The sequence below is a fragment of the Carcharodon carcharias genome, chromosome 13 (assembly GCF_017639515.1).
Source record: "Carcharodon carcharias isolate sCarCar2 chromosome 13, sCarCar2.pri, whole genome shotgun sequence".
Taxonomy (NCBI): Eukaryota; Metazoa; Chordata; class Chondrichthyes; order Lamniformes; family Lamnidae; genus Carcharodon; species Carcharodon carcharias.
Window position 1 is genome coordinate 74,808,933 of NC_054479.1, and position 25,648 is coordinate 74,834,580.

Sequence of the window (25,648 nt, forward strand, 5' to 3'; positions counted from 1 at the left end):
GCGTGAGGGAGCGGGAGCACGTGAGAGAGCGGGAGCATGAGCGCGTGTGGGGGAGCGGGAGCGCATGTGAGAGAGCAGGAGGGCGTGTCTGAGCGAGCGTGAGCGCATGTCTGAGCGGGAGTGAGCGCGTGTCTGAGCGGGACCGGGAGCGCGTGTTAGAGAGAGAGCGGGAGCGCATGTGAGAGCGAGCGGGAGCGCATGTGAGAGCGAGCTGGAGCGCGTGTGAGCAAGCGGGAGCACATGAGAGCGGGAGCGCGTGTGAGAGAGAGCGGGAGCGCGTGTGAGAGAGAGCGGGAGCGCGTGTGAGAGAGAGCATGGACATTATGTGAGATAGAGACCAGGAGCACGTGTGAGAGAGAGCGGGTGCGCATGTGAGAGAGAGCGGGAGCGCGTGAAAGAGAGCGGGCGCGCGAGAGAGAGCGAGAGCGCGTGTGAGAGAGAATGGGCGCGCGTGTGAGAGCGAGAGCGCGTGTGAGAGAGGGCGGGAGTGCGTGTGAGAGGGCGGGAGCGCGTGTGAGAGAGCGGGAGGGCGTGTGAGAGGGCGGGAGCGCGTGTGAGAGGGCGGGAGCACGTGAGAGATAGCGGGAGCGCGTGTGAGAGAGAGCAGGAGCGCGTGTGAGAGAGGGCGGGAGCGCGTGTGAGAGGGCGGGAGCGCGTGTGAGAGGGCGGGAACGCGTGTGAGAGGGCGGGAGCGCGTGAGAGAGATAGCGGGAGCACGTGTGAGAGAGAGCAGGAGCGCGTGTGAGAGCGGGAGCGCGTGTGAGAGATAGCGGGAGCGCGTGTGGCAGAGCGAGCAGGAGCACGTGTGAGAGAGTGAGCGGGAGTGCGTGTGAGAGAGAGCGGGAGCGCGTGAAAGAGAGCGGGCGCACGTGAGAGAGCCAGAGCACGTGTGAGAGAGAGCGGGTGCGCGTGTGAGAGAGAACGGGCGCGCATGAGAGAGCGAGAGCGCGTGTGAGAGCGAAAGCATGTGTGAGAGAGGGCGGGAGCGCGTGTGAGAGAGGGCAGGAGCGCGTGTGAGAGAGGGCAGGAGCACGTGAGAGATAGCGGGAGCGCGTGTGAGAGAGAGCAGGAGCGCGTGTGAGAGAGGGCAGGAGGGCGTGTGAGAGGGCGGGAGCGCGTGTGAGAGGGCGGGAGCGCGTGAGAGAGATAGCGGGAGCGCGTGTGGCAGAGAGAGCAGGAGCACGTGTGAGAGAGAGGGCGGGAGCGCGTGTGAGAGAGGGCAGGAGCGCGTGTGAGAGATATAGCAGGAGCGAGTGTGAGAGAGCGAGAGCACGTGAGAGAGTGAGAGCGGGTGCGGGAGCGCATGTGAGGGAGTGGGAGCGCGTGTGAGAGAGCGGGAGTGCGTGTCTGAGCGAGTGTGAGCGCGTGTCTGAGTGGGAGCGGCAGTGCTTGTGAGAGAGATGGCGGGAGCGCGCGTGAGAGATGGCGGGAGCACGTGTGAGGGAGAGCGGGAGCGCATGTGAGAGCGGGAGCACGCGCGAGAGAGCGGGAGCGCGCGCGTGAGAGGAAGCAGGAGCACGTGAGAGAGTGAGAGCACGTGTGACAGCGGGAGCATGAGCGCGTGTGAGAGTGGGTGCGCGTGTCTGAGCGAGCGTGAGCGTGTGTCTGAGCAGTAGTGTGAGCGCGTGTCTGAGCGGGACCGGCAGCGCTTGTGAGAGAGCGGGAGTGCGTGTCTGAGCGAGTGTGAGCGCGTGTCTGAGTGGGAGCGGCAGTGCTTGTGAGAGAGATGGCGGGAGCGCGCGTGAGAGATGGCGGGAGCACGTGTGAGGGAGAGCGGGAGCGCATGTGAGAGCGGGAGCACGCGCGTGAGAGGAAGCAGGAGCACGTGAGAGAGTGAGAGCACGTGTGACAGCGGGAGCATGAGCGCGTGTGAGAGTGGGTGCGCGTGTCTGAGCGAGCGTGAGCGTGTGTCTGAGCAGTAGTGTGAGCGCGTGTCTGAGCGGGACCGGCAGCGCTTGTGAGAGAGCGGGAGCGCGCGTGAGAGAGCGGGACCGCATGTGAGAGTGAGCGGGAGCGCGTGTGAGAGAGAGAGCAGGAGCACGTGTGAGAGCGGGAGCACGTGTGAGAGCGGGAGCGCGTGAGAGAGAGTGGGAGTGCGTGAGAGAGAGCGGGAGTGTGTGTAAGAGGGTGGGAGCGCGCGTGAGGGAGCGGGAGCACGCGAGAGAGAGCGGGAGCGTGAGCGCGTGTGAGAGCGGGATCGCGTGTGAGGGAGCGGGCGCGCGTGTGAGAGAGCGGGTGCGCGTGTGAGAGATAGCGGGTGCGCGTGTGTGAGAGATAGCGGGAGCGCGTGTGTGAGAGATAGCGGGAGCGCGTGTGTGAGAGATAGCGGGAGCGCGTGTGAGAGAGAGTGGGAGCACATGAGAGAGCGGGAGCGCGTGTGAGAAAGCAGGAGCGCGTGTGAGAGGGTGTGAGCACGTGTGAGAGCGCGGGCGCGTGTGAGAGCGCGGGAGCGCGTGTGAGAGAGCATGGAGCGCGTGTGAGAGAGAGCGGAGGCGCATGTGAGAGAGAACGGGAGCGCGTGTGAGAGAACGGGCGCGCGTGAGAGAGAGCGGCAGCATGTGTGTGAGAGGGCGGGAGCGCGTGTGTGAGAGGCGGGAGCGCGTGTGAGAGAGGGCGGGAGCGCGTGTGAGAGAGGGCGGGAGCGCGTGTGAGAGAGGGCGGGAGCGCGTGTGAGAGATATAGCGGGAGCGCGTGTGAGAGCGAGAGCACATGAGAGAGTGAGAACAGGAGCATGAGCGCGTGTGAGGGAGCGGGAGCGCGTGTTAGCGGGAGCGCGTGTCTGAGCGAGCATGAGCACGTGTCTGAGCGGCAGCGCGTGTGAGAGAGCGGCAGCGCGTGTGAGAGATAGTGGGCGTGCGTGTGAGAGATAGCGGGAGCGCGTGTGAGAGAGATAGCAGTAGCGCGTGTGAGAGAGCGGGAGCACGAGCGTGAGAGAGAGCGGGAGGACGCGCGTGAGAGAGAGCGGGAGGGAGCGGGAGCACGTGAGAGAGAGTGAGAGCACGTGTGAGAGTGAGAGCGGGTGCGGGAGCGCATGTGAGGGAGTGGGAGTGCGTGTGAGAGAGCGGGAGTGCGTGTCTGAGCGAGTGTGAGCGCGTGTCTGAGTGGGAGCGGCAGTGCTTGTGAGATAGCGGGAGCGCGTGTGAGAGATGGCGGGAGCGCGTGTGAGAGAGCGGGAGCACGTGTGAGGGAGAGCGGGAGCGCGTGAGAGAACGGGAGCGCGCGCGTGAGAGGAAGCAGGAGCATGTGAGAGAGCGAGAGCACGTGTGACAGAGAGAGCGGGAGCATGAGCGCGTGTGAGAGTGGGTGCGCGTGTCTGAGCGAGCGTGAGCGTGTGTCTGAGCAGTAGTGTGAGCGCGTGTCTGAGCGGGACCGGCAGCGCTTGTGAGAGAGCAGGAGCACGTGTGAGAGAGCGGGACCGCATGTGAGAGCGAGCGGGAGCGCGTGTGAGAGAGAGAGCGGGAGCACGTGAGAGCGGGAGTGCGTGTGAGAGAGAGCGGGAGCGCGTGTGAGAGGGTGGGAGCGCGTGTGAGAGAGCATGAGCGCGTGTGAGGGAGTGGGAGCGTGTGTTAGCGGGAACGCATGTCTGAGCGAGCATGAGCACATGTCTGAGCGGCAGTGCATGTGAGAGAGCGGCAGCGCGTGTGAGAGAGAGCGGGAGCGCATGTGAGAGCAGGAGCGCGTGAGAGAGAGGGCGGGAGCGCTTGTGAGAAGGCGGGAGCGAGTGAGAGATAGCGGGAGCACGTGTGAGAGAGAGCAGGAGCGCGTGTGAGAGAGAGTGGGAGCACGCGCGTGAGATAGCGGGAGGGAGCGGGAGCACGTGAGAGAGAGCGAGAGCACGTGTGAGAGAGCGAGAGCGGGTGCGGGAGCGCGTGTGAGGGAGCGGGAGCGCGTGTGAGAGAGCGGGAGTGCGTGTCTGAGCGAGTGTGAGCGCGTGTCTGAGTGGGAGCGGCAGTGCTTGTGAGATAGCGGGAGCGCGTGTGAGAGATGGCGGGAGCGCGTGTGAGAGAGCGGGAGCACGTGTGAGGGAGAGCGGGAGCGCGTGAGAGAACGGGAGCGCGCGCGTGAGAGGAAGCAGGAGCATGTGAGAGAGCGAGAGCACGTGTGACAGAGAGAGCGGGAGCATGAGCGCGTGTGAGAGTGGGTGCGCGTGTCTGAGCGAGCGTGAGCGTGTGTCTGAGCAGTAGTGTGAGCGCGTGTCTGAGCGGGACCGGCAGCGCGTGTGAGAGAGCGGGACCGCATGTGAGAGCGAGCGGGAGCGCGTGTGAGAGAGAGAGCGGGAGCACGTGAGAGCGGGAGTGCGTGTGAGAGAGAGCGGGAGCGCGTGTGAGAGGGTGGGAGCGCGTGTGAGAGAGCATGAGCGCGTGTGAGGGAGTGGGAGCGTGTGTTAGCGGGAACGCATGTCTGAGCGAGCATGAGCACATGTCTGAGCGGCAGTGCATGTGAGAGAGCGGCAGCGCGTGTGAGAGAGAGCGGGAGCGCATGTGAGAGCAGGAGCGCGTGAGAGAGAGGGCGGGAGCGCTTGTGAGAGGGCGGGAGCGAGTGAGAGATAGCGGGAGCACGTGTGAGAGAGAGCAGGAGCGCGTGTGAGAGAGACTGGGAGCACGCGCGTGAGATAGCGGGAGGGAGCGGGAGCACGTGAGAGAGAGCGAGAGCACGTGTGAGAGAGCGAGAGCGGGTGCGGGAGCGCGTGTGAGGGAGCGGGAGCGCGTGTGAGAGAGCGGGAGTGCGTGTCTGAGCGAGTGTGAGCGCGTGTCTGAGTGGGAGCGGCAGCGCTTGTGAGAGAGAGCGGGAGCACGTGTGAGAGAGATGGCGGGAGCGCGTGTGAGAGAGATGGCGGGAGCGCGTGTGAGAGAGATGGCGGGAGCGCGTGTGAGAGAGATGGCGGGAGCGCGTGTGAGAGAGATGGCGGGAGCACGTGTGAGAGTGGGAGCGCGTGTGAGAGAGCGGGAGCGGGCGCGTGAGAGGAAGCGGGAACACCTGAGAGAGCGAGAGCATGTGTGAGAGAGAGAGCGGGAGCATGAGCGCGTGTGAGTGCGGGAGCGCGTGTCTGAGCAGGAGTGTGAGCGCGTGTCTGAGCGGGACCGGGTGCGCGCGCGTGAGGGAGCGGGAGCACGTGAGAGAGCGGGAGCATGAGCGCGTGTGAGGGAGCGGGAGCGCATGTGAGAGAGCAGGAGCGTGTGTCTGAGCGAGCGTGAGCGCATGTCTGAGCGGGAGTGAGCGCGTGTCTGAGCGGGACCAGCAGCGCTTGTGAGAGAGCGGGAGCGCGTGTTAGAGAGAGAGCGGGAGCACATGTGAGAGCGAGCGGGAGCGCATGTGAGAGCGAGCGGGAGCGCATGTGAGAGCAAGCTGGAGTGCGTGTGAGCGAGCGGGAGCGCGTGTGAGAGAGCGGGAGCACGAGAGCGGGAGCGCGTGTGAGAGGGCGGGAGCGCGTGTGAGAGAGCGGGAGTGTGTGTGAGAGAGAGCATGGACATTATGTGAGATAGAGACCAGGAGCACGTGTGAGAGAGAGCGGGTGCGCATGTGAGAGAGAGCGGGAGCGCGTGAAAGAGAGCGGGTGCGCGTGAGAGAGATCGAGAGCGCGTGTGAGAGAGAATGGGCGCGCGTGTGAGAGAGGGCGGGAGCGCGTGTGAGAGAGGGCGGGAGCGCGTGTGAGAGAGGGCGGGAGCGCGTGTGAGAGGGCGGGAGCACGTGTGAGAGGGCGGGAGCACGTGAGAGATAGCGGGAGCGCGTGTGAGAGAGAGCAGGAGCACGTGTGAGAGAGGGCGGGAGCACGTGTGAGAGAGGGCGGGAGCGCGTGTGAGAGGGCGGGAGCGCGTGTGAGAGGGCGGGAGCGCGTGAGAGAGATAGCAGGAGCACGTGTGAGAGAGAGCAGGAGCACGCGCGTGAGATAGCGGGAGGGAGCGGGAGCACGTGAGAGAGAGCGAGAGCACGTGTGAGAGAGCGAGAGCGGGTGCGGGAGCGCGTGTGAGGGAGCGGGAGCGCGTGTGAGAGAGCGGGAGTGCGTGTCTGAGCGAGTGTGAGCGCGTGTCTGGGAGAGAGCGGCAGCACGTGTGAGAGAGATGGCGGGAGCGCGTGTGAGAGAGATGGCAGGAGCGCGTGAGAGATGGCGGGAGCGCGTGTGAGAGAGCGGGAGCGGGCGCGTGAGAGGAAGCGGGAGCATCTGAGAGAGCGAGAGCATGTGTGAGAGAGCGGGAGCATGAGCGCGTGTGAGAGCGGGAGCGCGTGTCTGAGCAGGAGTGTGAGCGCGTGTCTGAGCGGGACCGGGTGCGCGCGCGTGAGGGAGCGGGAGCACGTGAGAGAGCGGGAGCATGAGCGCATGTGAGGGAGCGGGAGCGCATGTGAGAGAGCAGGAGCGCGTGTCTGAGCGAGCGTGAGTGCATGTCTGAGCGGGAGTGAGCGCGTGTCTGAGCGGGACCAGCAGCGCTTGTGAGAGGGCGGGAGCGCGTGAGAGAGATAGCGGGAGCACGTGTGAGAGCGAGCGGGAGCGCGTGTGAGAGAGAGCGGGAGCACGCGCGTGAGATAGCGGGAGGGAGCGGGAGCACGTGAGAGAGAGCGAGAGCACGTGTGAGAGAGCGAGAGCAGGTGCGGGAGCGCATGTGAGGGAGCGGGAGCGCGTGTGAGAGAGCGGGAGTGCGTGTCTGAGCGAGTGTGAGCGCGTGTCTGAGCGAGTGTGAGCGCGTGTCTGAGTGGGAGCGGCAGCGCTTGTGAGAGAGAGCGGGAGCACGTGTGAGAGAGATGGCGGGAGCGCGTGTGAGAGAGATGGCGGGAGCGCGTGTGAGAGAGATGGCGGGAGCGCGTGTGAGAGAGATGGCGGGAGCGCGTGTGAGAGAGATGGCGGGAGCGCGTGTGAGAGAGCGGGAGCGCGTGTGAGAGAGCGAGAGCACGTGTGAGAGAGCGGGAGCACGTGTGAGAGAGTGGGAGCGCGTGTGAGAGAGCGGGAGCGGGCGCGTGAGAGGAAGCGGGAGCACCTGAGAGCGAGAGCATGTGTGAGAGAGAGAGCGGGAGCATGAGCGCGTGTGAGAGCGGGAGCGCGTGTCTGAGCAGGAGTGTGAGCGCGTGTCTGAGCGGGACCGGGTGCGTGCGCGTGAGGGAGCGGGAGCACGTGAGAGAGCGGGAGCATGAGCGCGTGTGGGGGAGCGGGAGCGCATGTGAGAGAGCAGGAGCGCGTGGCTGAGCGAGCGTGAGCGCATGTCTGAGCGGGAGTGAGCGCGTGTCTGAGCGGGACCAGCAGCGCTTGTGAGAGAGCGGGAGCGCGTGTTAGAGAGAGAGCGGGAGCGCATGTGAGAGCGAGCTGGAGTGCGTGTGAGCGAGCGGGAGCACATGAGAGCGGGAGCGCGTGTGAGAGGGCGGGAGCGCGTGTGAGAGAGAGCGGGAGCGCGTGTGAGAGAGAGCATGGACATTATGTGAGATAGAGACCAGGAGCACGTGTGAGAGAGAGCGGGTGCGCATGTGAGAGAGAGCGGGAGCGCGTGAAAGAGAGCCGGCGCGCGTGTGAGAGCGAGAGCGCGTGTGAGAGAGGGCGGGAGCGCGTGTGAGAGGGCGGGAGCGCGTGTGTGAGGGCGGGAGCACGTGAGAGATAGCGGGAGCGCGTGTGAGAGAGAGCAGGAGCGCGTGTGAGAGAGGGCGGGAGCGCGTGTGAGAGGGCGGGAACGCGTGTGAGAGGGCGGGAGCGCGTGAGAGAGATAGCGGGAGCACGTGTGAGAGAGAGCAGGAGCGCGTGTGAGAGAGAGCGGGAGCACGCGCGTGAGATAGCGGGAGGGAGCGGGAGCACGTGAGAGAGAGCGAGAGCACGTGTGAGAGAGCGAGAGCGGGTGCAGGAGCGCGTGTGAGGGAGCGGGAGCGCGTGTGAGAGAGCGGGAGTGCGTGTCTGAGCGAGTGTGAGCGCGTGTCTGGGAGAGAGCGGCAGCACGTGTGAGAGATGGCGGGAGCGCGTGTGAGAGAGATGGCGGGAGCGCGTGAGAGATGGCGGGAGCGCGTGTGAGAGAGCGGGAGCGCGTGTGAGAGAGCGGGAGCGGGCGCGTGAGAGGAAGCGGGAGCACCTGAGAGAGAGAGAGCATGTGTGAGAGAGAGAGCGGGAGCATGAGCGCGTGTGAGAGCGGGAGCGCGTGTCTGAGCAGGAGTGTGAGCGCGTGTCTGAGCGGGACCGGGTGCGCGCGCGTGAGGGAGCGGGAGCACGTGAGAGAGCGGGAGCATGAGCGCATGTGAGGGAGCGGGAGCGCATGTGAGAGAGCAGGAGCGCGTGTTTGAGCGAGCGTGAGTGCATGTCTGAGCGGGAGTGAGCGCGTGTCTGAGCGGGACCAGCAGCGCTTGTGAGAGGGCGGGAGCGCGTGAGAGAGATAGCGGGAGCACGTGTGAGAGAGAGCGGGAGCACGCGCGTGAGATAGCGGGAGGGAGCGGGAGCACGTGAGAGAGAGCGAGAGCACGTGTGAGAGAGCGAGAGCGGGTCCGGGAGCGCATGTGAGGGAGCGGGAGCGCGTGTGAGAGAGCGGGAGTGCGTGTCTGAGCGAGTGTGAGCGCGTGTCTGAGTGGGAGCGGCAGTGCTTGTGAGAGAGAGCGGGAGCGCGTGTGAGAGAGATGGCGGGAGCGCGTGTGAGAGATGGCGGGAGCGCGTGTGAGAGAGATGGCGGGAGCGCGTGTGAGAGAGATGGCGGGAGCGCGTGTGAGAGAGCGGGAGCACGTGTGAGAGAGTGGGAGCGCGTGTGAGAGAGCGGGAGCGGGCGCGTGAGAGGAAGCGGGAGCACCTGAGAGCGAGAGCATGTGTGAGAGAGAGAGCGGGAGCATGAGCGCGTGTGAGAGCGGGAGCGCGTGTCTGAGCAGGAGTGTGAGCGCGTGTCTGAGCGGGACCGGGTGCGTGCGCGTGAGGGAGCGGGAGCACGTGAGAGAGCGGGAGCATGAGCGCGTGTGGGGGAGCGGGAGCGCATGTGAGAGAGCAGGAGCGCGTGGCTGAGCGAGCGTGAGCGCATGTCTGAGCGGGAGTGAGCGCGTGTCTGAGCGGGACCAGCAGCGCTTGTGAGAGAGCGGGAGCGCGTGTTAGAGAGAGAGCGGGAGCGCATGTGAGAGCGAGCTGGAGTGCGTGTGAGCGAGCGGGAGCACATGAGAGCGGGAGCGCGTGTGAGAGGGCGGGAGCGCGTGTGAGAGAGAGCGGGAGCGCGTGTGAGAGAGAGCATGGGCATTATGTGAGATAGAGACCAGGAGCACGTGTGAGAGAGAGCGGGTGCGCATGTGAGAGAGAGCGGGAGCGCGTGAAAGAGAGCCGGCGCGCGAGAGAGCGAGAGCGCGTGTGAGAGAGAATGGGCGCGCGTGTGAGAGCGAGAGCGCGTGTGAGAGAGGGCGGGAGCGCGTGTGAGAGGGCGGGAGCGCGTGTGAGAGGGCGGGAGCGCGTGTGAGAGGGCGGGAGCGCGTGTGTGAGGGCGGGAGCACGTGAGAGATAGCGGGAGCGCGTGTGAGAGAGAGCAGGAGCGCGTGTGAGAGAGGGCGGGAGCGTTTGAGAGAGGGCGGGAGCGCGTGTGAGAGGGCGGGAGCGCATGTGAGAGGGCGGGAGCGCGTGTGAGAGGGCGGGAGCGCGTGAGAGAGATAGCGGGAGCATGTGTGAGAGAGAGCAGGAGCGCGTGTGAGAGCGGGAGCGCGTGTGGCAGAGCGAGCAGGAGCACGTGTGAGAGAGAGAGCGGGCGCACGTGAGAAAGCCAGAGCACGTGTGAGAGAGAGCGGGTGCGCGTGTGAGAGAGAACGGGCGCGCATGAGAGAGCGAGAGCGCGTGTGAGAGCGAGAGCATGTGTGAGAGAGGGCGGGAGCGCGTGTGAGAGAGGGCGGGAGCGCGTGTGAGAGAGGGCGGGAGCGCGTGTGAGAGAGGGCAGGAGCGCGTGTGAGAGGGCAGGAGCACGTGAGAGATAGCGGGAGCGCGTGTGAGAGAGGGCAGGAGGGCGTGTGAGAGGGCGGGAGCGCGTGTGAGAGGGCGGGAGCGCGTGTGAGAGGGCGGGAGCGCGTGAGAGAGATAGCGGGAGCGCGTGTGAGAGAGCAGGAGCGCGTGTGAGAGCGGGAGCGCGTGTGAGAGATAGCGGGAGCGCGTGTGGCAGAGAGAGCAGGAGCACGTGTGAGAGAGAGGGCGGGAGCGCGTGTGAGAGGGCAGGAGCGCGTGTGAGAGATATAGCGGGAGCGTGTGTGAGAGAGCGAGAGCACGTGAGAGCGGGAGCATGAGCGCATGTGAGGGAGCGGGAGCGCATGTGAGAGAGCAGGAGCGCGTGTCTGAGCGAGCGTGAGTGCAGGTCTGAGCGGGAGTGAGCGCGTGTCTGAGCGGGACCAGCAGCGCTTGTGAGAGGGCGGGAGCGCGTGAGAGAGATAGCGGGAGCACGTGTGAGAGAGAGCAGGAGCGCGTGTGAGAGAGAGCGGGAGCATGCGCTTGAGATAGCGGGAGGGAGCGGGAGCACGTGAGAGCGAGAGCACGTGTGAGAGAGCGAGAGCGGGTGCGGGAGCGCGTGTGAGGGAGCGGGAGCGCGTGTGAGAGAGCGGGAGTGCGTGTCTGAGCGAGTGTGAGCGCGTGTCTGAGTGGGAGCGGCAGCGCTTGTGAGAGAGAGCGGGAGCACGTGTGAGAGAGATGGCGGGAGCGCGTGTGAGAGAGATGGCGGGAGCGCGTGTGAGAGAGATGGCGGGAGCGCGTGTGCGAGAGCGGGAGCGCGTGTGAGAGAGCGGGAGCGCGTGTGAGAGAGTGGGAGCGCGTGTGAGAGAGTGGGAGCGGGCGCGTGAGAGGAAGCGGGAGCACCTGAGAGAGCGAGAGCATGTGTGAGAGAGAGAGCGGGAGCATGAGCGCGTGTGAGTGCGGGAGCGCGTGTCTGAGCAGGAGTGTGAGCGCGTGTCTGAGCGGGACCGGGTGCGCGCGCGTGAGGGAGCGGGAGCACGTGAGAGAGCGGGAGCATGAGTGCGTGTGAGGGAGCGGGAGCGCATGTGAGAGAGCAGGAGCGCGTGTCTGAGCGAGCGTGAGCGCATGTCTGAGCGGGAGTGAGCGCGTGTCTGAGCGGGACCAGCAGCGCTTGTGAGAGAGCGGGAGCGCGTGTTAGAGAGAGAGCGGGAGCACATGTGAGAGCGAGCGGGAGCGCATGTGAGAGCGAGCGGGAGCGCATGTGAGAGCGAGCGGGAGCGCCTGTGAGAGCGAGCTGGAGTGCGTGTGAGCGAGCGGGAGCGCGTGTGAGAGAGCGGGAGCGCGTGTGAGAGGGCGGGAGCGCGTGTGAGAGAGCGGGAGTGTGTGTGAGAGAGAGCATGGACATTATGTGAGATAGAGACCAGGAGCACGTGTGAGAGAGAGCGGGTGCGCATGTGAGAGAGAGCGGGAGCGCGTGAAAGAGAGCCGGCGCGCGTGAGAGATCGAGAGCGCGTGTGAGAGCGAGAGCGCGTGTGAGAGAGGGCGGGAGCGCGTGTGAGAGAGGGCGGGTGCGCGTGTGAGAGAGGGCGGGAGCACGTGTGAGAGCGGGAGGGCGTGTGAGAGGGCGGGAGCGCGTGTGAGAGGGCGGGAGCACGTGAGAGATAGCGGGAGCGCGTGTGAGAGAGCAGGAGCGCGTGTGAGAGTGGGCGGGAGCGCGTGTGAGAGGGCGGGAACGCGTGTGAGAGGGCGGGAGCGCGTGAGAGAGATAGCGGGAGCACGTGTGAGAGAGAGCAGGAGCGCGTGTGAGAGAGAGCGGGAGCACGCGCGTGAGATAGCGGGAGGGAGCGGGAGCACGTGAGAGAGAGCGAGAGCACGTGTGAGAGAGCGAGAGCGGGTGCGGGAGCGCGTGTGAGGGAGCGGGAGCACGTGTGAGAGAGCGGGAGTGCGTGTCTGAGCGAGTGTGAGCGCGTGTCTGGGAGAGAGCGGCAGCACGTGTGAGAGAGATGGCGGGAGCACGTGTGAGAGAGATGGCGGGAGCGCGTGTGAGAGAGATGGCGGGAGCGCGTGTGAGAGAGCGGGAGCGCGTGTGAGAGAGCGGGAGCGGGCGCGTGAGAGGAAGCGGGAGCACCTGAGAGAGCGAGAGCATGTGTGAGAGAGAGAGCGGGAGCATGAGCGCGTGTGAGAGCGGGAGCGCGTGTCTGAGCAGGAGTGTGAGCGCGTGTCTGAGCGGGACCGGGTGCGCGCGCGTGAGGGTGCGGGAGCACGTGAGAGAGCGGGAGCATGAGCGCATGTGAGGGAGCGGGAGCGCGTGTGAGAGAGCAGGAGCGCGTGGCTGAGCGAGCGTGAGCGCATGTCTGAGCGGGAGTGAGCGCGTGTCTGAGCGGGACCAGCAGCGCTTGTGAGAGAGCGGGAGCGCGTGTTAGAGAGAGAGCGGGAGCGCATGTGAGAGCGAGCGGGAGCGCATGTGAGAGCAAGCGGGAGCGCATGTGAGAGCGAGCTGGAGTGCGTGTGAGCGAGCGGGAGCGCGTGTGAGAGAGCGGGAGCACATGAGAGCGGGAGCGTGTGTGAGAGGGCGGGAGCGCGTGTGAGAGAGCGGGAGTGTGTGTGAGAGAGAGCATGGACATTATGTGAGATAGAGACCAGGAGCATGTGTGAGAGAGAGCGGGTGCGCATGTGAGAGAGAGCAGGAACGTGTGAAAGATAGCGGGCGCGCGTGAGAGAGAGTGAGAGCACGTGTGAGAGAGAATGGGCGCGCGTGTGAGAGCGAGAGCGCGTGTGAGAGAGGGCGGGAGCGCGTGTGAGAGAGGGCGGGAGCGCGTGTGAGAGAGGGTGGGAGCGCGTGTGAGAGAGCGGGAGGGCGTGTGAGAGGGTGGGAGCGCGTGTGAGGGCGGGAGCGCATGAGAGAGCGAGAGCGCGTGTGAGAGCAAGAGCACGTGAGAGAGGGCGGGAGCGCGTGCGAGAGGGCGGGAGCGCGTGTGAGAGGGCAGGAGCACGTGAGAGATAGCGGGAGCGCGTGTGAGAGAGAGCGGGAGCGCGTGTGAGAGAGGGCGGGAGCGCGTGTGAGAGAGGGCGGGAGGGCGTGTGAGAGGGCGGGAGCGCGTGAGAGAGATAGCGGGAGCGCGTGTGAGAGAGCGGGAGCGCGCGCGTGAGAGGAAGCAGGAGCATGTGAGAGAGCGAGAGCACGTGTGACAGAGAGAGCGGGAGCATGAGCGCGTGTGAGAGTGGGTGCGCGTGTCTGAGCGAGCGTGAGCGTGTGTCTGAGCAGTAGTGTGAGCGCGTGTCTGAGCGGGACCGGCAGCGCTTGTGAGAGAGCGGGAGCACGTGTGAGAGAGCAGGACCGCATGTGAGAGCGAGCGGGAGCGCGTGTGTGAGAGAGAGCGGGAGCGCGTGTGAGAGGGTGGGAGCGCGTGTGAGAGGGTGGGAGCGCGTGTGAGAGAGCATGAGCGCGTGTGAGGGAGTGGGAGCGTGTGTTAGCGGGAACGCGTGTCTGAGCGAGCATGAGCACGTGTCTGAGCGGCAGTGCGTGTGAGAGAGAGCGGGAGCGCATGTGAGAGCGGGAGCGCGTGTGTGAGAGCGGGAGCGCGTGTGAGAGAGCAGGCGCGCGTGTGAGAGATAGCGGGCGCACGTGAGAGAAATAGCGGGCGCGCCTGAGAGAGATAGCGGGAGCGCGTGTCAGAGAGAGCGGGAGCGCGTGTCAGAGAGAGCGGGAGCACGCGCGTGAGATAGCGGGAGGGAGCGGGAGCACGTGAGAGAGCGAGAGCACGTGTGAGAGAGCGAGACCGGGTGCGGGAGCGCGTGTGAGGGAGCGGGAGTGCGTGTCTGAGCGAGTGTGAGCGCGTGTGTGAGAGAGCGGGAGCACGTGTGAGAGAGATGGCGGGAGCGCGTGTGAGAGAGATGGCGGGAGCGCGTGTGAGAGAGCGGGAGCACGTGTGAGAGAGTGGGAGCGCGTGTGAGAGAGCGGGAGCGGGCGCGTGAGAGGAAGCGGGAGCATCTGAGAGAGCGAGAGCATGTGTGAGAGAGAGCGGGAGCATGAGCGCGTGTGAGAGCGGGAGCGCGTGTCTGAGCAGGAGTGTGAGCGCGTGTCTGAGCGGGACCGGGTGCGCGTGCATGAGGGAGAGGGAGCACGTGAGAGAGCGGGAGCATGAGCGCGTGTGAGGGAGCGCGAGCGCATGTGAGAGAGCAGGAGCGCGTGTCTGAGCGAGCGTGAGCGCATGTCTGAGCGGGAGTGAGCGCGTGTCTGAGCGGGACCAGCAGCGCTTGTGAGAGAGCGGGAGCGCGTGTTAGAGAGAGAGCGGGAGCGCATGTGAGAGCGAGCGGGAGCGCATGTGAGAGCGAGCGGGAGCGCGTGTGAGAGCGGGAGCGCGTGTGAGAGAGCGGGAGCGCGTGTGAAAGAGATAGCGGGAGCGCGTGTGAAAGAGATAGCGGGAGCGCGTGTGAAAGAGATAGCGGGAGCGCGTGTGAGAGAGATAGCGGGAGCGCGTGTGAGAGAGCGGGAGGACGCGCGTGAGAGAGAGCGGGAGGGAGCGGGAGCATGTGAGAGAGAGTGAGAGCACATGTGAGAGAGTGAGAGCGGGTGCGGGAGCGCATGTGAGGGAGTGGGAGCGCGTGTGAGAGAGCGGGAGTGCGTGTCTGAGCGAGTGTGAGCGCGTGTCTGAGTGGGAGCGGCAGTGCTTGTGAGAGAGATAGCGAGAGCGCGTGTGAGAGATGGCGGGAGCACGTGTGAGGGAGAGCGGGAGCACGTGTGAGGGAGAGCGGGAGCGCGTGTGAGAGCGGGAGCACGCGCGTGAGAGGAAGCAGGAGCACGTGAGAGAGCGAGAGCACGTGTGACAGCGGGAGCATGAGCGCGTGTGAGAGTGGGTGTGCGTGTCTGAGCGAGCGTGAGCGTGTGTCTGAGAAGTAGTGTGAGCGCGTGTCTGAGCGGGACCGGCAGCGCTTGTGAGAGAGCGGGAGCGCGTGTGAGAGAGCAGGAGCGCGTGTCAGAGAGGGCGGAGGCGCGTGTGAGAGGGCGGAGGCGCGTGTGAGAGGGCGGAGGCGCGTGTGAGAGGGCGGGAACGCGTGTGAGAGGGCGGGAGCGCGTGAGAGAGATAGCGGGAGCACGTGTGAGAGAGAGCAGGAGCGCGTGTGAGAGCGGGAGCGCGTGTGAGAGATAGCGGGAGCGCGTGTGGCAGAGCGAGCAGGAGCACGTGTGAGAGAGAGAGCGGGAGTGCGTGTGAGAGAGAGTGGGAGCGCGTGAAAGAGAGCGGGTGCACGTGAGAGAGCGAGAGCGCGTGTGAGAGAGCGAGAGCGCGTGTGAGAGAGCGGGTGCGCGTGTGAGAGATCGGGCGTGCATGAGAGAGCGAGAGCGCGTGTGAGAGCGAGAGCGCGTGTGAGAGCGAGAGCACGTGAGAGAGGGCGGGAGCGCGTGCGAGAGGGCGGGAGCACGTGTGAGAGAGAGCGGGAGCGCGTGTGAGAGAGGGCGGGAGGGCGTGTGAGAGGGCGGGAGCGCGTGTGAGAGGGTGGGAGCGCGTGAGAGAGATAGCGGGAGCGCGTGTGAGAGATAGCGGGAGCGCGTGTGAGAGAGAGCAGGAGCGCGTGTGAGAGAGCGGGAGCGCGCGCGTGAGAGGAAGCAGGAGCATGTGAGAGAGCGAGAGCACGTGTGACAGAGAGAGCGGGAGCATGAGCGCGTGTGAGAGTGGGTGCGCGTGTCTGAGCGAGCGTGAGCGTGTGTCTGAGCAGTAGTGTGAGCGCGTGTCTGAGCGGGACCGGCAGCGCTTGTGAGAGAGAGGGAGCACGTGTGAGAGAGCGGGACCGCATGTGAGAGCGAGCGGGAACGCGTGTGAGAGGGTGGGAGCGCGTGTGAGAGAGCATGAGCGCGTGTGAGGGAGTGGGAGCGTGTGTTAGCGGGAACGCGTGTCTGAGCGAGCATGAGCACGTGTCTGAGCGGCAGTGCATGTGAGAGAGCGGCAGCGCGTGTGAGAGAGAGCGGGAGCGCATGTGAGAGCGGGAGCGCATGTGAGAGCGGGAGCGCGTGTGTGAGAGCGGCAGCGCGTGTGAGAGAGCAGGCGCGCGTGTGAGAGATAGCGGGCGCACGTGAGAGAAATAGCGGGCGCGCCTGAGAGAGATAGCGGGAGCACGTGTCAGAGAGAGCGGGAGCGCGTGTCAGAGAGAGCGGGAGCACGCGCGTGAGATAGCGGGAGGGAGCGGGAGCACGTGAGAGAGAGCGAGAGCACGTGTGAGAGCGGGTGCGGGAGCGCGTGTGAGGGAGCGGGAGTGCGTGTCTGAGCGAGTGTGAGCGCGTGTGTGAGAGAGAGCGGGAGCATGTGTGAGAGAGATGGCGGGAGCGCGTGTGAGAGAGATGGCGGGAGCGCGTGTGAGAGAGATGGCGGGAGCGCGTGTGAGAGAGCGGGAGCACGTGTGAGAGAGCAGGAGCGGGCGCGTGAGAGGAAGCGGGAGCATCTGAGAGAGCGAGAGCATGTGTGAGAGAGAGAGCGGGAGCATGAGCGCGTGTGAGAGCGGGAGCGCGTGTCTGAGCGGGACCGGGTGCGCGCGCATGAGGGAGAGGGAGCACGTGAGAGAGCGGGAGCATGAGCGCGTGTGAGGGAGCGCGAGCGCATGTGAGAGAGCAGGAGCGCGTGTCTGAGCGAGCGTGAGCGCATGTCTGAGCGGGAGTGAGCGCGTGTCTGAGCGGGACCAGCAGCGCTTGTGAGAGAGCGGGAGCGCGTGTTAGAGAGAGAGCGGGAGCGCATGTGAGAGCGAGCGGGAGCGCATGTGAGAGCGAGCGGGAGCGCGTGTGAGAGAGCGGGAGCGCGTGTGAGAGAGCGGGAGCGCGTGTGAGAGAGCGGGAGCGCGTGTGAAAGAGATAGCGGGAGCGCGTGTGAAAGAGATAGCGGGAGCGCGTGTGAGAGAGATAGCGGGAGCGCGTGTGAGAGAGCGGGAGGACGCGCGTGAGAGAGAGCGGGAGGGAGCGGGAGCATGTGAGAGAGAGTGAGAGCACATGTGAGAGAGTGAGAGCGGGTGCGGGAGCGCATGTGAGGGAGTGGGAGCGCGTGTGAGAGAGCGGGAGTGCGTGTCTGAGCGAGTGTGAGCGCGTGTCTGAGTGGGAGCGGCAGTGCTTGTGAGAGAGATAGCGAGAGCGCGTGTGAGAGATGGCGGGAACACGTGTGAGGGAGAGCGGGAGCACGTGTGAGGGAGAGCGGGAGCGCGTGTGAGAGCGGGAGCACGCGCGTGAGAGGAAGCAGGAGCACGTGAGAGAGCGAGAGCACGTGTGACAGCGGGAGCATGAGCGCGTGTGAGAGTGGGTGTGCGTGTCTGAGCGAGCGTGAGCGTGTGTCTGAGAAGTAGTGTGAGCGCGTGTCTGAGCGGGACCGGCAGCGCTTGTGAGAGAGCGGGAGCGCGTGTGAGAGAGCAGGAGCGCGTGTCAGAGAGGGCGGAGGCGCGTGTGAGAGGGCGGAGGCGCGTGTGAGAGGGCGGGAACGCGTGTGAGAGGGCGGGAGCGCGTGAGAGAGATAGCGGGAGCACGTGTGAGAGAGAGCAGGAGCGCGTGTGAGAGCGGGAGCGCGTGTGAGAGATAGCGGGAGCGCGTGTGGCAGAGCGAGCAGGAGCACGTGTGAGAGAGAGAGCGGGAGTGCGTGTGAGAGAGCGGGAGTGCGTGTGAGAGAGCGGGAGTGCGTGTGAGAGAGTGGGAGCGCGTGAAAGAGAGCGGGTGCACGTGAGAGAGCGAGAGCGCGTGTGAGAGAGCGAGAGCGCGTGTGAGAGAGCGGGTGCGCGTGTGAGAGATCGGGCGTGCATGAGAGAGCGAGAGCGCGTGTGAGAGCGAGAGCATGTGAGAGAGGGCGGGAGCGCGTGCGAGAGGGCGGGAGCGCGTGTGAGAGAGAGCGGGAGCACGTGTGAGAGAGGGCGGGAGGGCGTGTGAGAGGGCGGGAGCGCGTGTGAGAGGGTGGGAGCGCGTGAGAGAGATAGCGGGAGCGCGTGTGAGAGATAGCGGGAGCGCGTGTGAGAGAGCAGGAGCGCGTGTGAGAGAGCGGGAGCGCGCGCGTGAGAGGAAGCAGGAGCATGTGAGAGAGCGAGAGCACGTGTGACAGAGAGAGCGGGAGCATGAGCGCGTGTGAGAGTGGGTGCGCGTGTCTGAGCGAGCGTGAGCGTGTGTCTGAGCAGTAGTGTGAGCGCGTGTCTGAGCGGGACCGGCAGCGCTTGTGAGAGAGAGGGAGCACGTGTGAGAGAGCGGGACCGCATGTGAGAGCGAGCGGGAACGCGTGTGAGAGGGTGGGAGCGCGTGTGAGAGAGCATGAGCGCGTGTGAGGGAGTGGGAGCGTGTGTTAGCGGGAACGCGTGTCTGAGCGAGCATGAGCACGTGTCTGAGCGGCAGTGCATGTGAGAGAGCGGCAGCGCGTGTGAGAGAGAGCGGGAGCGCATGTGAGAGCGGGAGCGCGTGTGTGAGAGCGGCAGCGCGTGTGAGAGAGCAGGCGCGCGTGTGAGAGATAGCGGGCGCACGTGAGAGAAATAGCGGGCGCGCCTGAGAGAGATAGCGGGAGCGCGTGTCAGAGAGAGCGGGAGCACGCGCGTGAGATAGCGGGAGGGAGCGGGAGCACGTGAGAGAGAGCGAGAGCACGTGTGAGAGCGGGTGCGGGAGCGCGTGTGAGGGAGCGGGAGTGCGTGTCTGAGCGAGTGTGAGCGCGTGTGTGAGAGAGAGCGGGAGCACGTGTGAGAGAGATGGCGGGAGCGCGTGAGAGAGATGGCGGGAGCGCGTGTGAGAGAGCGGGAGCACGTGTGAGAAAGTGGGAGCGCGTGTGAGAGAGCAGGAGCGGGCGCGTGAGAGGAAGCGGGAGCATCTGAGAGAGCGAGAGCATGTGTGAGAGAGAGAGCGGGAGCATGAGCGCGTGTGAGAGCGGGAGCGCGTGTCTGAGCAGGAGTGTGCGCGCGTGTCTGAGCAGGACCGGGTGCGCGCGCATGAGGGAGAGGGAGCACGTGAGAGAGCGGGAGCATGAGCGCGTGTGAGGGAGCGCGAGCGCATGTGAGAGAGCAGGAGCGCGTGTCTGAGCGAGCGTAAGCGCATGTCTGAGCGGGAGTGAGCGCGTGTCTGAGCGGGACCAGCAGCGCTTGTGAGAGAGCGGGAGCGCGTGTTAGAGAGAGAGCGGGAGCACATGTGAGAGCGAGCGGGAGCGCATGTGAGAGCGAGCTGGAGTGCGTGTGAGCGAGCGGGAGCACGTGTGAGCGAGCGGGAGCACGTGTGAGCGAGCGGGAGCGCGTGTGAGAGAGCGGGAGCGCGTGTGAAAGAGATAGCGGGAGCGCGTGTGAGAGAGCGGAAGGACGCGCGTGAGAGAGAGCGGGAGGGAGCGGGAGCATGTGAGAGAGAGTGAGAGCACATGTGAGAGAGTGAGAGCGGGTGCGGGAGCGCATGTGAGGGAGTGGGAGCGCGTGTGAGAGAGCGGGAGTGCGTGTCTGAGCGAGTGTGAGCGCGTGTCTGAGTGGGAGCGGCAGTGCTTGTGAGAGAGATAGCGAGAGCGCGTGTGAGAGATGGCGGGAGCACGTGTGAGGGAGAGCGGGAGCACGTGTGAGGGAGAGCGGGAGCGCGTGTGAGAGCGGGAGCACGCGCGTGAGAGGAAGCAGGAGCACGTGAAAGAGCGAGAGCACGTGTGACAGAGCGGGAGCATGAGCGCGTGTGAGAGTGGGTGTGCGTGTCTGAGCGAGCGTGAGCGCGTGTCTGAGCAGTAGTGTGAGCGCGTGTCTGAGCGGGACCGGCAGCGCTTGTGAGAGAGCGGGAGCGCGTGTGAGAGAGCGGGAGCGCGTGTGAGAGAGCGGGACCGCATGTGAGAGTGAGCGGGAGCGCGTGTGAGAGAGAGAGCGGGAGCACGTGTGAGAGCGGGAGCACGTGTGAGAGCGGGAGCACGTGTGAGAGCGGGAGCACGTGTGAGAGAGCGGGAGTGCGTGAGAGCGGGAGTGTGTGTAAGAGGGTGGGAGCGCGCGAGTGAGCGGGAGCACGCGAGAGAGAGCGGGAGCGTGAGTGCGTGTGAGAGCGGGAGCGCGTGTGAGGGAGCGGGCGCGCGTGTGAGAGATAGCGGGCGCGCGTGTGAGAGAGCGCGTGCGTGTGAGAGATAGCGGGAGCGCGTGTGAGAGATAGCGGGAGCACGTGTGAGAGAGAGCGGGAGCACGTGAGAGAGCGGGAGCGCGTGTGAGAAAGCGGGAGCGCGTGTGAGAGGGTGGGAGCGCGTGAGAGAGAGCAGGAGCATGAGCGCGTGTCTGAGCGGGAGCGTGAGCGCGTGTGAGAGGGCAATAGCGCATGTGAGAGGGTGGGAGCGCGTGTGAGAGAGCGGGAGCACGTGCGAGAGAGCGGGAGCGCGTGTGAGAGTGGAGCGCGTGTGAGAGAGCGGGTGCGCGTGTGAGAGGGCGGGGGCGCGTGTGAGAGAGCGGGTGCGCATGAGAGAGCGGCAGTGCGTGTGAGAGCGGCAGCACGTGTGAGAGGGCGGGAGCGCGTGTGAGAGAGAGGGCGGGAGCGCGTGTGAGAGAGAGGGCGGGAGCGCGTGTGAGAGAGAGGGCGGGAGCGCGTGTGAGAGGGCGGGAGCGCGTGTGAGAGAGAGGGTGGGAGCGCGTGTGAGAGAGTGAGCGGGAGCGCGTGTGAGAGAGTGAGCGGGAGCGCGTGTGAGAGAGTGAGCGGGAGCGCGTGTGAGAGAGCAGGCGCGCGTGTGAGAGAGAGCGATAGCGTGTGTGAGAGAAATAGCGGGAGCGTGTGTGAGAGATAGTGGGAGCGCGTGTGAGAGATAGTGGGAGCGCGTGTGAGAGAGCGGGAGCACGTGTGAGAGAGAGAGCGGGAGCGGGCGCGTGAGGGAGCGTGAGCACGTGTGAGAAAGTGAGCGGGAGCACGAGCGCGTGTGGGAGCGGGAGCGCGTGTGAGAGCGGGAGCGCGTGTCTGAGCGAGCGTGAGTGCGTGTCTGAGCGGGAGTGTGAGCGTGTGAGAGGGAGCGGCAGCGCTTGTGAGAGGGAGCGGGAGCGTGTGTGAGAGAGAGCGGGGCCCCGTGTGAGAGCGGGAGCGAGTGTGAGAGAGTGGGAGTGCGTGTGAGAGAGGCGGGAGCGCGTGTCTGAGCGAGCGTGAGCGCGTGTCTGAGCAGGAGTGTGAGCATGTGTCTGAGAGGGAGCGACAGCGCTTATGTGAGGGAGTGGCAGCGTGTGTGAGAGAGAGCGGGGCCCCGTGTGAGAGAGCGGGAGCGAGTGTGAGAGAGCGGGAGCGCGTGTGAGAGAGGGCGGGAGCGCATGTGAGAGCGGGAGCGCGCGCGAGAAGGAGGGGGAGCACATGAGAGAGCGAGAGCACGTGTGAGAGAGAGAGAGAGCGGGAGCATGTGAGTGAGAGAGCGGGTGCGCGTGTCTGAGCGGGAGCGTGAGCACGTGTCTGAGTGGCAGCGCATGTGAGAGAGAGCTGGAGCGCATGTGAGAGAGCGAGAGCACATGTGAGAGAGTGAGAGCGGGAGCATGAGCGCGTGTGAGAGAGCGGGAGCGCGTGAGTGAGAGTGGGTGCACGTGTCTGAGCGAGCGTGAGCGCGTGTCTGAGCGGGAGCGAGAGTGCATATCTGAGCCGGACCGGCAGCGCTTGTGAGAGAGATCGGGAGCACGCGTGAGAGAGAGAGCGGGAGCGCGTGTGAGAGAGAGGGTGGGAGCGCGTGTGAGAGGGAACGGGAGCCCGTGTGAGAGAGCGGGAGCGTGCGAGTGTGAGGGAGCGGGAGCATCTGAGAGAGCGAGAGCACGTGTGAGAGAGGGAGCGGGAGCATGAGTGCGTGTGAGAGCGGGTGTGCGTGGGGAGCGGGAACACGTTGAGTGAGAGAGCGGGTGCGCATGTCTGAGCGTGAGCGCGTGTCTGAGCGGCAGCACATGAGAGAGAGAGCGGGAGTGCATGTGAGAGAGCGAGAGCATGTGAGAGAGTGAGAGCGGGAGCATGAGCACGTGTGAGAGCGGGAGCACGTGAGTGAGAGAGCGGGTGCGCGTGTCTGAGCGAGCGTGAGCACGTGTCTGAGCGGAACCGGCAGCGCTTGTGAGAGAGCCGGAGCGCGTGTGTGAGAGAGAGCGAGAGCGCATGTGAGAGCGAGCTGGAGCACGTGAGAGAGAGAGCGGGTGTACGTGTGAGAGAGCGGGAGCGCGTCTGAGAGAGAGCGGGAGCGCGTGTGAGAGCAGGGCCGCGTGTGAGAGAGCGGGGGCGCGTGTGAGAGCGGGAGCGCGTGTGAGAGCGAGGGCGGGAGCGCGTGTGAGAGAGAGCGGGAGCGGGTGTACGTGTCTGAGTGGGAGCATGAGCGCGTGTCTGAGCAGGAGTGTGAGCGCGTGTCTGAGCGGGAGTGGCAGCGTGTGTGAGAGAGAACTGGAGCGCGTGTGAGAGAGGGAGCGGGAGCACGTGTGAGAGAGGGAGCGGGAGCACGTGTGAGAGAGGGAGCGAGAGCGCGTGTGAGAGAGAGAGCGGGAGCGCATGTGAGAGAGCGGGAGCGCGTCTGAGAGAGTGAGAGCGGGAGCTTGAGCACGTGTGAGAGAACGGGAGAGCGTGGGAGGGAGCGGGAGCGCGTGAGTGAGAGAGCGGGTGCGTGTGTCTGAGCGAGCGTTAGCGTGTGTCTGAGCGGGAGCGGCAGCGCTTGTGAGAGAGAGCGGGAGCGCGTGTGAGAGGAAGAGCAGGAGCACATGTGAGAGAGAGCGGGGGCGAGTGTGAGAGAGCGGGAGCGCATGTGAGAGAGAGAGCGGGAGCGCGTGTGAGAGTGAGAGCGGGAGCATGAGCGCATGTGAGAGAGTGGGAGCGTGTGAGTGAGAGAGCGGTTGCGCATGTCTGAGCGAGCGGGAGCGCGTATCTGAGCGGGAGTGTGAGCGCGTGTGAGCGGGAGTGGCAGCGCTTGTGAGAGAGAGTGGGAGCGTGTGTGAGAGAGCGGGAGCGCGCGCGGGAGCGGGAGCACGTGAGAGAGAGCAAGAGCATGTGTGAGAGTGAGAGCGGGAGCATGAGCGCATGTGAGGGAGCGCGTGAGTGAGAGAGCGGGTGCGCGTGTCTGAGCGAGCGTGAGCGCGTGTCTGAGCGGGAGTGTGAGTGCGTGTCTGAGCGGGAGCGGCAGCGCTTGTGAGAGAGCGGGAGCGTGTGTGAGAGAGAGCGGGAGCACACGCGAGAGAGGGCGGGAGCACACGCGAGAGAGGGAGCGAGAGCACGTGTGAGAGTGAGAGCGGGAGCATGAGCGCGGGTGAGAGAGAGCGGGAGCGCGTGTGAGGGAGAAGGGAGCGCGTGAGAGCGGGTGCGCGTGTCTGAGCGGGAGCGTGAACGCGTGTCTGAGCGGGAGCGCGTGTGAGAGAGAGAGCGGGGGCGCGTGTGAGAGACAGAGCGGGAGCGCGTGTGATAGAGAGAGCGGGAGCGCTATGAGAGAGAACGGGGGCGCGTGTGTGAGAGAGAGCGGGAGCGCGTGTGAGAGAGCAGCAGTGCATGTGAGAGAGCGGGAGCGCGCACGAGAGAGAGAGAGGGCGGGAGCGCACGAGAGGGCGGGAGCACGCGAGAGAGAGGGGGCGGGAGCGCGCGCGAGAGGGAGTGGGAGCGCGCGTTTGAGAGAAGGCGGGAGCGTGCGTGTGAGAGAGGGCGGGAGCGTACGTGTGATAGAGGGCGGGAGCGGGAGCGTGCGTTAGTGGGAGGGTGGGAGGGGGAGCGGAAGCGTGTGAAAGGGAGCGGGTGAGAGGGAGTGGAGGGGCGGGTGCAGAGGAGCGCATGCGGGGGAGCGGGATTGCGTGATGGGGAGTGGGATTGGGGGTTGGGGAGCGCGTGAGGGGGTGCGGGAGCGCGTGAGGATGAGTGTGAGAGAGAGAGCGGGATCGTGCGTGTGTGAGAGAGAGAGCGGGAGTGTGAGTGAGAGAGCTGGAGAGAGCCTGAGAGGGCGAGCGTGAGAGAGAGAGAGCAGGACTGGGAGCGCGAGAGAGGTAGAGAGCGCGCGAGCGTGAGAGAGCAGGAGCGTGAGAGAGAGCGGGAGCATGGTAGCGAGCGAGCATGGGAGAGAGCGGGACCGTGAGCGAGAGGAAGGGGGACCGTGAGGGAGAGGGAGGGAGAGTGGGACCGTGAGGGAGAGCGGGACCGTGAGCGAGAGGGAGGGAGAGCGGGACCGTGAGCGAGAGCGAGACTGTGAGCGAGAGGGAGGGAGAGCAGGACTGTGAGGGAGAGCGGGACCGTGAGCGAGAGCGGGACCGGGAGCAAGAGGGAGGGGGAGCGGGACCGTGAACGAGAGGGAGGGGGAGCGGGACCGTGAGGGAGGGGGAGCGGGACCGTGAGCGAGAGGGAGGGAGAGCGGGACCGTGAGCAAGAGGGTGGGAGAGCGGGACCGTGAGAGAGAGAGAGGGAGGGAGATCGGGAGCGTGAGAGAGTGAGGGAGGGAGATCGGAAGCGTGAGAGAGAGAGGGAGGGAGATCGGGAGCGTGAGAGGGAGAGGGAGGGAGATCGGGAGCGTGAGGGAAGGAGATTGGGAGCGTGAGAGGGAGGGAGAGCGGGAGAGGGAGGGAGAGCGGGAGCGTGAGAGAGAGAGCAAGCACGGTAGCGTGAGAGAGCGAGACCGGTAGCGTGAGAGAGCGAGCGAGCGCGGTAGCGTGAGAGAGAGCGAGCGAGCGTGGGAGCGTGAGAGAGAGCGAGCGAGCGTGGGAGCGTGAGAGAGTGAGCGAGCGCGGGAGCGTGAGAGACAGCGAGCGAACGCGGGACCGTGAGAGAGAGCGAGCGAACGTGGGAGCATGAAGAGAGAGCGAGCGCGAGGGAGGGTGTGTGTGGGAGCGTGAGCATGAGGGAGAGGGCGGTCGTGGGCAGGAGTGGGAGAGGGAGAGAGAGTGCGCCTGGGAGGAAGTGTGGGAGCACGCGGGTGCGCCCAGGAGGGTGTGTGAGAGCCCTTCATTAGTGTGCGGGTGCGTGTGGAGCGGTGAATCATGCATGGAGGGGTGCAAGCAGCATGTGAGTGGAGCAGTGTGGGTGGGAGAGAGGGGGAGCATGCATTGAGGAGGTGAGTTGCCGTTGGTGAGGAGATGGTGGTGAGGGGTGAGAGTAGAGGGAAGGGGTCTAAGGTGGAGGGGGCATGAGGTGGAGGCTGTGGGCAAGTGCGATGTATGGTGTGGGAGTGAGAGTGGGGTTGCATGTGCGTGTGTGAATGCGAGGGGGATGGTGGGGAAAACCTCTCCAAATGCACCACCTCACACTTCTTTGGGTTGAATTCCATTTGCCATTTTTCTGCTCACCTGACAGTTGATATCTTCCTGCAGTCTACAGCAATCCTTCTGGCTAATTTCAATGTCCCTTCCTGACCCATTGTTCCCACTCTCTGCTACTACTGGTAGGCCAGTAATGGTGACACATTCTCAAACTAAGAGCCTTCTCTTGAATGTTACTTTGTAATTTGTGTTATATTTTTTATTAGGTCTATCCTGAGGCGAGAGCTGCTGGTTGGAAGTCTGGAGTCTGTGAGAAGGAAAGGCAGGAATGTGCCGACTCTGAATGAAGCCCCTTGTGATGATTTAATGATACGATAGAAAATTTCAGTAGTGCACTGTCACAGGATGTGAATAAATTTTTTTCTGATTGGATTCTGCCTTTCTTTGTAAGGTCGGCAGTGAACGGGTGTTGATGTAATTCACAGGAGGGCCTCTGGTTGCCTTAAAGTCGTTATGGTGACATTTTACCATTTACTAATATTCTGGTTTGGCTTCCGTATCAGCTATCTGTGCCTGCTCTAGATCATTACACAGTATTTACTTCAGTTATATGGAGAGACTGGAAGCTCCGGTTCTCCTTAGCATAGAGAAGGAAATTTGATAGAGGTGTTGAAAATCATACGTGGTTTTGATAGTGACTAA

The 25,648-nt window shown here is 65.5% G+C and overlaps 1 protein-coding gene across 1 annotated transcript in view; it reads left to right on the forward strand.

The window, feature by feature from the left end:
* Positions 1-25,378, forward strand: part of chchd10 (coiled-coil-helix-coiled-coil-helix domain containing 10) — an 82,444-nt gene extending 57,066 nt beyond the window's left edge. Inside the window, exon 4 of the mRNA XM_041202032.1 lies at positions 25,213-25,378. Within this exon, the coding sequence (XP_041057966.1) occupies positions 25,213-25,223 (11 nt within the window). The 3' untranslated portion in view covers positions 25,224-25,378. The remainder of the gene's footprint in view (positions 1-25,212) is intronic.
* Positions 25,379-25,648: the final 270 nt, after the last annotated feature.